We start from the raw sequence: 14,765 nt of genomic DNA, 5'->3' as shown, positions 1-14,765 counted from the left end.
GCTTCTGAGGGGGCAGCTGCCCCCTCCTGCCCCTCGCTGGGTACGCCCATGCAAATATTCCCTTTTTTATGGGATATTAAGTACATTCCATTCCCTACTTTTATAATAGTAATCAAATAAATGTATAGACCAATACTAATTTACCTGATATTTGTTGTGTAGCAGCAATATGTAAATAAAAATCTTTTGAAAAAATATGTTAACATTATTCTCATTCTGGTGGGGACTCTTTTGAAAAATACAAGAAGTATTTTATTCTGACATTTCTATATCTTTTTCTGGTGCGTTCTTTCTCTTAAGCCTCAATTATCTAAACCCCACATTATAAATGAAGGTGCATACAAATTTTGGGTGAAATACTTTACGGATTATCTAAAGTAAAAAGCCATCATTATCGCCTCTGATTCGCATCCAATTTGGTATCAACTATGACTTTTCCTGAGCCCAAATTCATTTCCTCGGGATTTGCTGTCGAATACGCTTTGGATCGTTGAACTTGTATGTGTGAGGCAAAACGGAAGATTACCGATTCGTGCAAATTCGGTACCATTCCTTGGCTGAAATCATGGAGGCAGCTGAAAACAAGATAGGACACGCCAATGGGAATTCATTACGGCTAGAAAGTAGTTTTTATATCGGCGCTCCCATTTCTGTTCCCTACTTCCTGGGTGAAAAGCCAAAAAAGCAAAGGGCATCGAAATGAAAAATTCCAATTTTTTTTTCTCTGGCCTTTCTTCGCATAAATTGGCCTTCGGGAATCGAAATTTGCTTGATACAATCCGCCTTTTTCTTTTTTCTCCCTTGGTCTCGAAAAAATTTTCCGAATTGGCGATAGTTGAATGGCTTTGATTTCGAGTTCCATTTGGGAATAGCGGACACCTTTTTACGATAGCATATTTTTGCATGGAATTCCTTTCATCTGTTTCCGCGAACCGCTCTTGTCTTCCAGCTTACAACCACCTAAATATTCTAGCATATCGGGACTAGCCACGGTGATTACTTAACGGAGTTACCCGCAGAGCACAAATGTGCTATATTCCACAGATGAATAATCATTCGGCTTGACCGGGATTCGAACCCGGATCCCTTTGATTTCAGTCGTAGTGCTTCAGCTAGTTAAGCTATCGAAGCGTCTATCCAAAAATATCCACAGAGGGATCCGGGTATGAATCTCGGTTAAGGCAAATGATTTTTCCTCCGTGATATTTCGCACATTTTTGCACTGCGGATGATTACTTACATACATACGAAGGATCTTTTGTTTTGCCTTTCCATTTGGATGTGGAATAAGAGGCTAGTACATCTCTATCGCTCATGATGTGGCTAATTAAATTCTGGGGTGATATGTTATTTAAATAAAGCCTATATTAATATGTAAAATCCTCCGTGGATATATACACCTATTTATATTAGAGCCAATATTAGATAAAACTCACCGACGAAGTATTGCGTGTTAAGGCGTGGTTACACGGTACACTAACACTTACAAGTTAATGTGCGTTTGCGTGAATTATTTGGGTGGACCGAAACGGAACATGTACGAATGCATGAACCAAATTAGAACAGGTTCTATTTTCTGTCCATACATTCGCACAAGTTGGGTGGTTACACGGTGCATTTTGGCGTTCATTCTCGCGTTCATACATTTAGACATTAACCCGTACGTGTTAATGTATCGTGTAACCAGGCCTTAATAAAACTATCGAAGAAGACAGAAAAACAGTTTTCAATCGCAACAATTTGTTTGGGAAAAAATAAGTGTAAAGATAGAGATTGGTTAGTTGACGAAATTAGGAATTTATCAATCCTTATATTTGGGTCACTATATTAATGATTTTGTTTTACTTACGTTATCACGTATGCAGCATGTACTATTTATAATGTTACTAATTACCTGAGTTTCTAACTTGCCACAATGTATTTGCAATATGGAACCTTCTGATAAACCTTTTGGCCAAGGGGACTACATAGAGGAGGCCCAATTTCATCCCATAGAAGGCTGAGTTCTGCCTCCACTTCGGTCGCATTTTAATCGGTTTTCAAAAATGTCCGCAGCGCGGTGAGACGACTGCATTGCGACACTTTGTTTTCCAATATTTTGCGGTATAATATATGTAATTGCGAGGAATAGCATTGAAAATCGTTGAATTTGATGGATCAAATCATCATTTATATACATATCGATAAACATCCTTAATTGTATATTATTTCCCCGTGAAACTCGGATCACTTTGTCCGACAGCGACGCGAGTGGCGACTTATGTATACCCATTAAAATGCGCGGTAGGTGACAACACATTCAGAGGCCGACTTGAGGACCCTCTTTTGTAATGTTCGTGGTCAGCACCTTCAGCGCCGTCATCGGTGACTTGAGTCTCGTATGGTAAGGGACAACAAAAAAACACGAAGTTACATCGAAACTTGGAGCTTGAACTTGGTGGAAGGGCTCCATACGCTATCCAATTCACCCCGTAAATCTTTATTTCTTACTGTATTGATAGGCTTCGCGAAGCTATGCCTCGAGCATCTCTTCCCTGGTAAAAATTATTATCAGCCACCACGGTTACGTTGTACAACTTGCTCGGCTGAAAATAAAATTTTGAAAGAGTGAGCTAGCCATGTCGCTGCACTTTTACTAGAGTTTAATTTCATTTCATTACAGTCTATTGACATCTAACGTTCACAGACCGGTCACAATTAAAGTACAAAAGTATATTTACGAGGATATCCCCGCCATTAAAATGCATAATGGGACACGGATTTCATGCATTAATATTACTATCACGAATGATCGCATAACTCCGATGAAAATCAACAGTTAAATATAAGAGATTATAGCCGCAGTTCTCATTTCTCGTTGGGAATTTTCTCAGCAAAACTTAGAAAACGAAAAATATCAGTCCGACACCAACTATAGTAAGACTAAAAATTGTCAAGACAAGATGGCGATAAACCTTTTTTTCGTATTTTATTGGTGAGCTTCTCGAAGTTATGTCTCATACATCTTTTCCCAGGGGAATATCAATTTTAGGGGACAGCAGTTTCAGGACCTGACGGCGCCAGCTGGAATATGGACAAAACTGCTGTTCCCATAAAAATGTATCCGGCAGTAACCCGAAAAGAATACGGTCAAGTTGAGGTCTTATCGGTGACCGAATTTATATTGGGTTAACCAAAACGTTAGAATCAATCATCGTCCTCCGAGTCACTTTAATACGGTGGTGTAACTAGGAATATGCTTTCGGGAGGTATGGGGAAGGCCGACCTTACCAGCCAGTGGGGGGTCCGGGTCCGAATTTTTTTGAAAAATGAAATGCCTGAAAATACCCTTTACATCGTTTTGGCACTTAGCAACAGATGCAGTTATCATACGTCAAAACTAGACAATATTTTTGAATATTTTTTTATTTCTTTGAGGCTTTCGGGGGGATCTATGCAGCTCATCCCCCCATAGTTACGCCCAAGAATATCACAAAGGAGGATTCTCAATACGACCTATAAGTGTGATGTCAACCACCGCGCATTTAAATGGGTTAACTAAAGTTGCCTCTCGAGTAGCTCATGGACAAATTGATCAGAGTCTCACGGAGAAATAAGGTATAATCAGCGGTTTTGGCCGAAATTTTTATGCATAACGATCTGATCAATCAAATTTTATTACTTTTCAATGCTATTCCTCGCAATTACAAACATTATACTCCAAAGTATTGGGGAAAAAAGTGCATCAAATTACACTCTTCACCGCGCCACAGACATTTTTTAAAACCAAAAACAAATTATTACGGAACGGTTGAAAAATAAACGGTTGTTTTCTCAATTCTCAATGCAACCTCCACTTGGGGTTTCCAACCCAACACCTTCCACTCCCCCTCCTGAAACCCACTCCTTCCGGTCTCTCCCCCATCCCCTTCAAGGAGTATATATGTTTGCTTACCATTCAAATCTGTTGTACTTGATAATGACCTCTATGGTTTGAAACATGTCGTGCGGACGAAATAAATCAGTGTAAATCAGCGAAGTCTCCTTTTCATTTTCGAGTATTAACTTCCACATATTTGAGCCAAATACAATTGAACGAATGATTCAATATGAACAAAAATCATTGGACAATTTAATGATAATTTTACCTGTGTAAAAAAAATCTTCTAATCCGTTTTCCCACTTTTCAGATGATGAGCCTGAGTGCGGATGTGCTGCCACAATATCGTCAGGAAGCCCCCAAGACTCCCCCACACATCTTGCTCCACTACTGCGCCTTTAAGGCCATCTGGGACTGGGTGATCCTGTGCCTCACCTTCTACACGGCGATCATGGTGCCCTACAACGTGGCCTTCAAGAACAAGACGTCGGAAGACGTGTCTCTGTTAGTGGTGGACTCCATAGTGGACGTCGTGTTCTTCATAGACATCGTGCTCAACTTCCACACGACGTTCGTGGGCGCGGGGGGAGAGGTCGTCTCCGACCCTCGCGTCATCCGTATGAACTATTTAAAATCCTGGTTTGTCATTGATCTTCTCTCGTGTCTGCCTTATGACGTATTCAACGCCTTCGACCATGACGAAGATGTAAGTAGTTGTGTCTCTGGTGGCGACTATGACGAGAATGTAAGTAGAGGCCGGAAGGGGGGTGGGGGTGGTGGCGTCAGTGATGATGTCACTTCCTCTTGCTCTTTTTTTCTTACTATTCATACTCTCTCATTCTTTTACTGCTCTATTTAATATATATAATATTATTATACATATCTCTCTCTTTTATATTATTTTTTATTATTATTATTAATATCATAATACATCTATTACGTTTTTATCACATAATTAGTGCGTTGTTTTCTTGATTTCGTCTTGAGTTGAGGCGATCGTTATATTTTTCGTTGCCTACCAGTTTGGGCGTTTTGTTTTTTTTTCGTTCGTTTTTTTCCAAGCATTGTTATTTTACGTAACAATATCATTTTTGCCTCTTTTTTTTACTTTGTTTCAGCCAGTAATTGATTACTTTTTTATTTCGTTTTTATATACGTAAATTTATTAATTGCGTACACCTGTTTGTTTTGCCCTCTTCACCTTTCACGCAGGATTTGACTGACCCATGCCCACATATTCGTTGCCTTTATTGGTCGGTGATCAGGAACGGTCCAGCACGCACTATCAAGCAATGATTTTTTGTTTGAAAAGAATATGTATAGATCCATTTCCACTCTGCACTAAATGTGTGTCAGTCGATTTTCGCTTGCTCACAAGCATATTTATTAACGGTTAGGAGCTTCAGCTTTTGCAATGCTATTGAAGTGAAATTTCCAAATTGGGTAGGTACACTTTTTTCGAAATTCATATCTTTTTTCACTCAAACAAAGTTGTAAATAAGAAAATCGGAGCGTTTCTGAATACCGAAAGCCATTTTTTAGAGTAGTTGCACATTATACCTTTACGATGAACTTTAGTTCTCTTCCAGTAGAAATTCACTGTCTCACCTTGTAAAAAAAATATCCTTACGCAGCTCTATATCTTATGTAAATACGATTGGAGTTTCTTTGACAGTAGTGATCAGTACTGCAAAAATAAGAAATAAAAATATTATGTACATTCAAAGAACTGCAGTTTGCTTGATCAAGGCATAGGTTTTTTTTTTTTGTTTTTAGTTAGGCTTTACCTACTTATTTTCGACTGGTAGTGGAATACTTTAGTGAATAGTCAATTCATTCGGTTTTATTATGAGTTTTTAGCAGTTACCTGTATGCTTTTGATACTCAACTCAGTAGCTTACACGATTAAAGACACCATTTTCAAAAAACATCTATATACAGTTATTTTACAATCAATCGTCCAGGAGTTTTACTGCTCTCTAATAGGCTACTCACTGATCACTTATGTTTGTTTTGAGTTTTTCTCATATACCAGTCATTTATGCCGTAGCACATTAGTTACATTACGCACATTATTTGGTAATTAAATTTTCCCTTACATCCCAAACAGTTGTAATGACCTATTATACTTCTTACACAGAGAATATTGTTTTGTTTTTATTTTCCTTTGTACGCATATTTTACTCCATCGCGCGTCAACTTGTGAATCGGATTTTTTTACATTATTTTTCAATCTCATGGAAAAGAGAGGGTACCTGTTTTTTCTTTGAGCAAAAATATCTTCAACTCTAACGGAAGTGACATCATGGTGGGAACTTCATCCTGAACCACATAATGGCGCCACAACCACGCGGTTTGAGCGAAAAAGGTTTCCTGTTCCAGTTTTTTTTTTAATATATAATATAAATATATTTATATAGAACATACTCTCAAGAGATGCTTAGATTTTTTCACATGGCTGTTATGTCCGATGATGTTGTATATAGCATAGCAAGATATGACATGTGCTTTCTTGTCTTAATTAATGTCTTGTAAGCTACTGTCACTCTTGTGAAGCGTATACCCATGCTTGCTTGCTTGCTTTGTGAATGCTGCTTGTGGTTTTGTAAGGATTCTATTCGTATGTTTGCATGTGCATGCCGCTTTGAATGCACCCTATTGTTGTTGCATGAGAAAGCTTGCGCTTATTGAACATTGTTCGTTTATTGCATTCGTGTGCGCATGCAGTAAAAAAGCTTTCGCCTCTCTTAGTAGGCGCGGATGCATGTAAACGTGTAGTTTTTTATATGTATCTTTAGCTATTTATGAAACATGTTGTCTTGGTGATTCAATTACAAATTGATTTAAAGATGTTTGAAATAGACATTGTCATGAATTACCTTTTGAAACCGTACAAAATGCATTGCGATATATTGTGAAATGCCCTTCGCAAGTTCGCTGATGAATTTTCGTAATATATAAACCGCCCGACAGTATTCAAAGCTTAGCTCTTGTTTATTTTTTTGCAGTGTACTTTCTCCCTTCGAGTCTTTTGTCATGTCAGAGTAAAGATTAGTTGAGTTTTGAACGTTTTTTTCGACTATTATTCGTAAAAATGTTACCACGCAACTCGTAAAATTGATATGCATGAGCCAGATTCAGTTTCTTGCTAATCTCTCTAAATTATTACTTGCAAGTTCCTTTCCTTGATTAAAAAAATTCGTAAAAACATTTCATATGACTTTCCAGAACGTGGCTTACTGGAATGCTGTTGTTGGTATCACGGCATTTTTTTCTCAATAAGATACATCTATCTTTCATTACCTACTGCTTTTAAATTTTTTCGAAAGAATTTCTTAAATCCTAATGCAAAAAAGGGCAAAATTATATATCTCTCTATATATAATGCGGCTGTTTTTTTATACCATAATATATTTATATATATATATGCAACGCTTTATTTAGCAATTGACGCTGTAATGATTTTTTTATTTCCTTAAAAAGACTGCATGAAAATATTGCCATTTTGATATAATAATACCGTTGATGGCCATTTTTAAACAGATGAAACATTTTCTTTAACTTATTTTGTATGAATTACTACCGCACTTTTGGCAGGCGTTCGCTGCTTTATTCGATTTTTTGATACATTTGATTGGGAGAGTGCACGAGTCAGCTTTGCTATCGGGCGATATACATTTCCTATTTACTATCATCATGTCGACTACATTGAGTAATTTACGAGAAACAATGTGATCCATTCAACATTTTTGAATCCCCTCACCTATTCATTGTGGATTATCAAAACACACTGCCGCAGATTTTTCCAACCCACCACCTAATGTATAAAAAAGAATTCCACGCCTCTACCCGAGTGTCACAACAACACGCTATATATATATATTTATTTATAAATACCTACACAGTGTTGCAGCATTTGTTGGACCAAGTTTACATGTGTGTTCAAGATTTGAAGAGAATGATCACTGGAGTTGAGGTATCCACAGTAGATGCAAATGAAATTTTTTTGTGACATCACCAATAAGCGTTCCTGACGAGACGTCGATACGCAAGTTTGATATCCACTTGAGTGAAAGAAGAAAAGTGCACAAAAGATATTTGTTCCCTATCATTATGATTATCCTTAGAATTTTCAACTCATCATATATATATATATATATACATCTATTATTATGCAAAGTAGTTAACTATTTTGGCACCGGATGGTTGGTACTATGACTCACTCTTTATTTGCCTGGCAAGTGTTCTTACAGTAGCGTATAGATAAATGCCACAATCACTCTCATCCACCACTTTGGATTGCAGTTCATCATTGGGAATGAACTCAAAAAAATATATGTATTGTTTGATTTTGTGCACCAAAAGAACCTACTTATTCATGACGAACATCCTCCAGCGGTCTTCGAGGAAAATACCACGGAAGAACTCGTGTGGAACGAATTGAAAAGAAAATATTTACGCCATCCTGCTCTCCGATTCACATTCTTCCAACTTACCCATCTGTCTACGTGTTTTTTTCTTCTTCGTGATCGTTTTTTATTTCCTTCAAATTTGATATTCTTCCCGATACAGAACATTTCCTGGGCTCGGAGGTGCCTTTATTGTAGGAATGGGGATGGGGGTGGTGTTATTTCAGGGGAAATCCGCGAAGGTGGTGCCTCGAACTTTGGAATTGTGCATCAGCTGCAGAACTGCCACTCAAGTGTGTTTGTTTGCAATCGCCTCAAGCAGCAATCGAGGTCAACAAGTCATGCGCCGTATACCGATGCCTTGTTTTGTTTACCGGGCCGCGGCCACAAGGTTCCACCGCCATTTGTCCACACCTGTGAATCCCGCTCCTCGCCAGATCCCCAAGCACCCATAATGCCCTCTGTTGAGCGTTTCCGAACGAAAATAAATCCTCGGGTCCTGCCCCGTCTGTCCTGGTCCACGGATCCAGGTCTTCACTGGTTTTATTTTCAACCACCTTAGAATGCATGGAAGTATTTGTTCTCGGCCACGAAGCACACCTGGGGACGTAGGTCTTCCAGATAAAATATTGTCCATTCCTCAAGAATGATAAAAGCATTGCTTGATATATACGCCTGAGAAGAACTTCCTTCTTGCTGTATTCATTGTAATCTCGCCATTAGTCCCAGTAGTACAGTCGTCCCTGAGTAGTATATTTTCAATTCCTTGAGTAATGATTTCCGAAGAAGGTTTTTAAAAGAAGGTCGATATTGCGTCGTGAAAGATGCCCAAAATGAACTAATGAAGCCAAATGATGAACAAAAAATACGATGGAAATGAATCAAATTCTACTGATAACACCTTTATCTTTACGTAAACAATGTGACGAATTGACGAATAAATCTATCGGCGATGATAGCTGATGAAGCATTGACGGATCTAATTTCAGTAATTGAGTGAGATACTGGAATAAAAGTTTGCATTTTTCAAATCGTAGACGAGACCTTGTATCCTAAATCGGCTATTTTTAACTTCTTCTTGCTAAACAAACCTAGCCGTAAAACTGGTTTCTGCCAAGGTGTGAGATGATGGTGGATGGGGAATACTAGCATTTTTACTGGCGTGAAATAATTTGCCGTAATGTGTAAAAGCATTAAAAGCCACTTTCAGTCAGAGATGATGCTACTACTATGTGGGCTTCAGAATCAAACGTCGTACAAGAATAATCATTCTACTGCATTTTCTTCTCCACGTTTCCCATTTGTCGTCCCATTAGTCAGCTAAATGAGAAAAACTTTGGAGAAGGCCCAGATAAAAGTATTAACGACGTCGGAAAAATAATTATTTACGATTCTCTGATTTCAAAATAGCGGCTCTCATTCAACTTCTTGTAATACGTACGGCTATGATAGGAATAATGCTGACGGAAATTCTTAATATTTCCATGAATATTTTCTTAATAATTTGAATAATCGATTGTAGACACCATTTCTTCTATTTTACTGTAGTGACACTGTAGATTTAAACTCTTGAAATTTAATAGAGATTCATAGTTTCTATGGTAGAGTAGTGTAATGTAATTTATGGATAAGAATTACTTTTATGATTCTCATTATCTACATTCATAGTTGCAACGGTAAAAAAATTCTTCCTGCGCGAGTTCCAGGGGATATAATTAGATCCAAGTTCAGATTGGAAGAAAGATCCAATCACACTAATTTAATTCTGATACTTAGAAACTGATGGTAGTGACAGAAGCCCCATTATACGCAAGATTGGTCTCTAAAATTTCATTAAATCCCTCGTGTAGTCGTGTTTTTCAGTTTTGGCCAAATAAATGTTACCCGTGAAGCCTGGAAGATAACTTTTATGAACTGACCTGGCGTTACCTTCCATACGATATGGACGGGACGTGTTAACCATAAAGTATTAGTATCGCTTCTCACAGTTCACTTGTTTGTACCGTCGTAAGTTTTCTCACTTTTTCCTCAACTTTCTCCCGCTTAAACCCAAATATTGATTATCTGAGTTGCGTAACTCACCGGCCTTATTTTTGGCCTCCACAACTTGTTGTAAGGTTTCATTTCTTCCTGTTCTGCTCCACGTCGCAAGTTGGAAGTTCGTCTCGTTTTTATTTTCACTGAAGGCGTAGACGTGGGTGATTCAATCGAATATTAAATCGAGCAAAAGCTTTTGTATCGGAGTAAAAAACTGTGAATCCTTCCTCCCAAACTAATAGAGCATTATTGAGATAAAGAAGTAACTTCACTTCCAATAGTATTTCACCTTTATAATCCCACGCTGTACTTCCAGTCCCTTAGTTTACATATAGAGGCGTCAGAAATAATTATTTACCCCTGTTTTTTCGGAAGATATTGAACGATTTAATATTTGAATTCAGAGAGCAGAATCCACTTTATATGCTACTAAGGGGAATAACTTATTCATGCATAGGATCAATATCGTGAAGATGTTAACACTATGCTAACATCAAGCAAAAATTTTTATTTGACGTTGAAAATTATAAAGCCAGAAATATATAAAAAATCAAATATATTGCATAAAATTTTGATTCGAAAGAGAACAATTAACTTTTATATTATAAGTGGTAAAGGTAATCAGCTGTACTTGTTACGATTATTTTCATGTCCCAGTTACCTGGTCATGTATGAAACCCTCAGATAAAACTCCTGTTTAATTCTAGTGATTATTCCTGTTCCAAACGTTAAGAAAATAAAAATAGTGATTGTAGGTGGCATACATATGAACAATTATTACTTATTACTCCGATCCACGTAATTTATCGCCTAAGTGGCTACAAAATTTCCCGTTAAAGTTGATAAGCTTAATTTTTTAAGGGCAGGCTGCTAATCACTATACCCTCCTTGAGAAAAATTAGCTCGCAAACCCCTTCAAATGAGCTTTCCTATCCTTATCACCTCCTCCAAAATTCGACCAGTCCTTAGAATGTAGAATCCCTCCCCTGAAGATATATTAAATCCTTACGGCACCCCCTCCAGATACGGGACCTTTTCACAGTTGTGGTGGGGCGGCGAAATTTGTGGTCGTGGTTATATTTTCTTATCACAGTCGAGGAGCAAGAATGTCACACTCAACATCATATCGCTCATCTAAAACATCCCACGTCTCTCTTTCACTCTCTTCTATCAAGCACACCCTCTTTTTTCCCTAGATCCTACTCTCATGTCTCTTTTCTTCGTATCTTAACTTCCCTTTCACAACTCTTTATTCGAAAATACAACCTTGAGAGTAAGAATGAAGGCAACACTCAAGTCATACAGTCTTCGGTCTTACTCTTACTCTTTACCTTTGAAAATCGCTATTGCCTTTTAATCACTGGATTATTTCTCGCTAAATAAAGAATACATCAAGGTTTGACATTGGACCACTTCAATTACAATTTTAGGAATTAGGTCTGTTTGAATTTGTGATCGTTTGTGTATATATAACTAACTGACTCAGTATATTGGAGAATGATTCTTTTATGCGTACGACTTATTTGATGCATTGGCTCCATTGAGTGATGACGTAGGAGTTACACGTCACATACAACTTCGACAAAACCAGCTAAATCAAATAGTCTGACGTAAGACACTTCCGAATGAATAAAAAGCGCATTTAGGCACGAATTATTTATCCTTTCGCCGAAATTTCATTCTTTCTCGGAAGTATACATAAATTGAACCCACGGGATTCGTTAATGTATTTAATACAAAAAACTCTAGCTGATAAATGTTTCTTCAATTCCTGCAACTTCCCCTAGATAATTTTATATGGAAGATATCGCACCTAAATGGATTAAAATATTGAGACGAAATCAATTACATTGATATGAGACAGCTGTATTTATGCAATTTTTTATGCGACTCCGCTAAAGGAAAGTATTTAAAGGAATTCATTCAGTTCATTCTAAGTTTTCATCGTTTTGTTTTTCCTAAGTAGTTGCTGCAATAAAAAGGGTTAAACTGGTGGTAATTTCATAATGAAACGAATTGCGAGGGAATGTTTTAAAATATCGTGCTGTGTTTAAATATTAAATGTAGAGGACAAGAGAAGAAAACTTAATTTATAGAACGTTTTATGTGAGTTTAGATAGCTTTGATGAGCGCTCTGAAATTCTTTTCTCACTTAACTTCTAGAGATTCCAGCAATCCCGTGGCTTCAATTTTTGTGTATACAGTCATCCATTTGTCAATTAGGAAGTTATTTTACTATCACGGTGACACGTACCTTCTGCTGGTTTATTTTAACTCTACTTACCGTGCGCGTTAGATCCCTCGGCAATAGGCTAAGCCACGCTCTAGAAGTTGTATCTACTATCAAAATTTCATTCAAAACCAATGATTGATTGATGGTGTTGAATAATGTATCCTGATGAAATTCGGTGCCATTGGTGAAAAGCAAGGAGAGGAATAATAGCACGGCAACTGATGATTCTATTTATATATGAATCTCTATAAATAACATTATATATTTTGAATGTTAATTCTTTGTGTGTATGCTTTTGTGTGTGGCACCACGCATGAATAACCCGCCACTATCTTATCTGTTCCCCATAATTGAATGTTTCATAGAATGTGCTAGAATCATTGGGAAACGAAATATACTGAATGGAAATTTTTTTGGAAGCTTCGTGTTTTTATTGTTGTATTGAAACTCTCTCTTGTGTCCAGACCCTAAAGCATTCGCCTTATTTTGGTGGTTATATATATTTTTTTAAGAGATACCAACTCTACTTCATATTCAATGGTACCCCTCGTTTGACCCCCTGTTTGTCATGAAATATTCCGGCTTTATATATATATATTTTTTAGTGAATCCTATATCTATCTATCTATTTATATATGCTTTGTGTAAAAGCATGCAGTTCATTCTAAGTGTTCGGTGTTTTTTTATTTTTCCTAAGTGGTTGTTGTATAAAAAAGGGTGAAACTGGTGGGAAATTCAGAATGAAACGAATTGGGAGGGAATATATATATTTTTTTAAATCGTGCCCGTGAATTTAAACAATTTCTTTGTTTTAATTTTTTTTTTTTTGGAAAGCCTGTCGTATCAACTTTTTTGTCCAAAATTTCTATCCACACAAAAATTCATTTGTACGATTTTTTTGAAATTGCAAAGAGAGAAAAAAAACGAGCAGACTAATGTTTGATAAACAAGGGAGAGAGAGAGAGAGAAAGCTCGTTTGTGATGAGATGGACCGATGTCCGTCGCTCTTTCGGCCTTGAATAATGCCTACACACTAGGGCAAACACACACAGAGTTAATTGGCATCGTAAACATTTTGGTCTTTTGCTGAGCGGAGTGTTTCATTAATAAATCCAACGGCCGGTGTTGCCTTGGCTTTTATTAGGGCCACCGCACGATTTGGCTCCTGCAGTCCATTGTCATTAATCTTCTTCCCACCCATTTCGAAATAATGAAATGAAAAAAAAATAGAGAAAAGCGACGGACGCATTTTTTGTCATTTTTTTTAACTTTTTATTTCGTTAAATGTTGCCGATTGTGCTGTTGTTGTCAATTTCTGTGTGCGCCAAATGGGATTGCGCCTGGCCTTGCATTTTGTCATGAATCGTGTCTGTTTATGTTTACTCTATCTATACTATGATGTGCTACTTGAGCGTTTGATGAAGATTTTGTCTTTGGCACGATCGGCCAATTAGATGAGAGTATCTAACTTTCCATGCTATTATTTTATATCAGTGGTCTTTGAAAAGGTGCTGGGGTGGGTGAACAATCCTTTCCATGGATTGTAGATTTAATGTTTAAAATCTATGTTAAGAACTATATTTTTTAATGTTGTAGTTACTGTGTTAGAATGTTTAACAAAAGAGAAAGGAACGTTCTGTGTCGTACTTGCATCTTGAATAGATTATCATGCTCATCCTTATTTTTAGGTCGAGATTACGGTAAATACTAGTAAAAAATGTATGTCTGTGAATGCTACTGACGAAATGTTTTAGGTAGATGGATTTTCCACATACTACATGGCGCTATTGAAGCATTAGTGGAATTACGTATGAAAGGTCATAGATTGATGTTGTTATTCATGAATGTTCGGTGTTTAAATGTAAAGAATCGTTGTCAGTTTAGTTCGCGTTGCTTGCCTTGATGTGCTTGTAAAAACAGTCGGTGTGAAGGGGCAAATTAAAACAAAATTTCATGTCAGATTAAATAATGAAACTTAAACCTATTTACGTTCTCGTTTAGAGGAGAAAGTGCACTTGGCTCTTTCCTCATTTTATGATCATTTACTCTCATAAAAGGCTTTAATGCCTGCCTTAAGACCAGGAACTCGAAACTCTGAATCGATGTTAGTATTGTCAGAAAAGATTTAATTAAAATTAGCTTCTGAATCAAATTGGAATATGGCGAGTGTCAGTAAAAAATTAAATATACCATAAATTAATGTAAAGTATGATTTTACGCAGGATTA

At 37.0% G+C, this 14,765-nt stretch overlaps 1 protein-coding gene across 10 annotated transcripts in view; it reads left to right on the top strand.

The window, feature by feature from the left end:
- LOC124154267 (potassium voltage-gated channel protein eag-like) overlaps window positions 1–14,765 on the top strand; it is a 599,395-nt gene that overhangs the window by 545,060 nt on the left and 39,570 nt on the right. For 6 of the 10 annotated variants that reach the window (XM_046527883.1, XM_046527884.1, XM_046527887.1 and 3 more), the window contains one exon: window positions 4,170–4,604. In XM_046527883.1, the coding sequence (XP_046383839.1) occupies window positions 4,170–4,604 (435 nt within the window). The remainder of the gene's footprint in view (window positions 1–4,169; window positions 4,605–14,765) is intronic. The other 4 variants (XM_046527890.1, XM_046527891.1, XM_046527888.1 and 1 more) reach the window with 1 other exon arrangement.

Source organism: Ischnura elegans, chromosome 2 (assembly GCF_921293095.1).
Source record: "Ischnura elegans chromosome 2, ioIscEleg1.1, whole genome shotgun sequence".
NCBI classification, from domain to species: Eukaryota; Metazoa; Arthropoda; class Insecta; order Odonata; family Coenagrionidae; genus Ischnura; species Ischnura elegans.
This window is presented reverse-complemented; position numbering and strand designations above follow the sequence as displayed.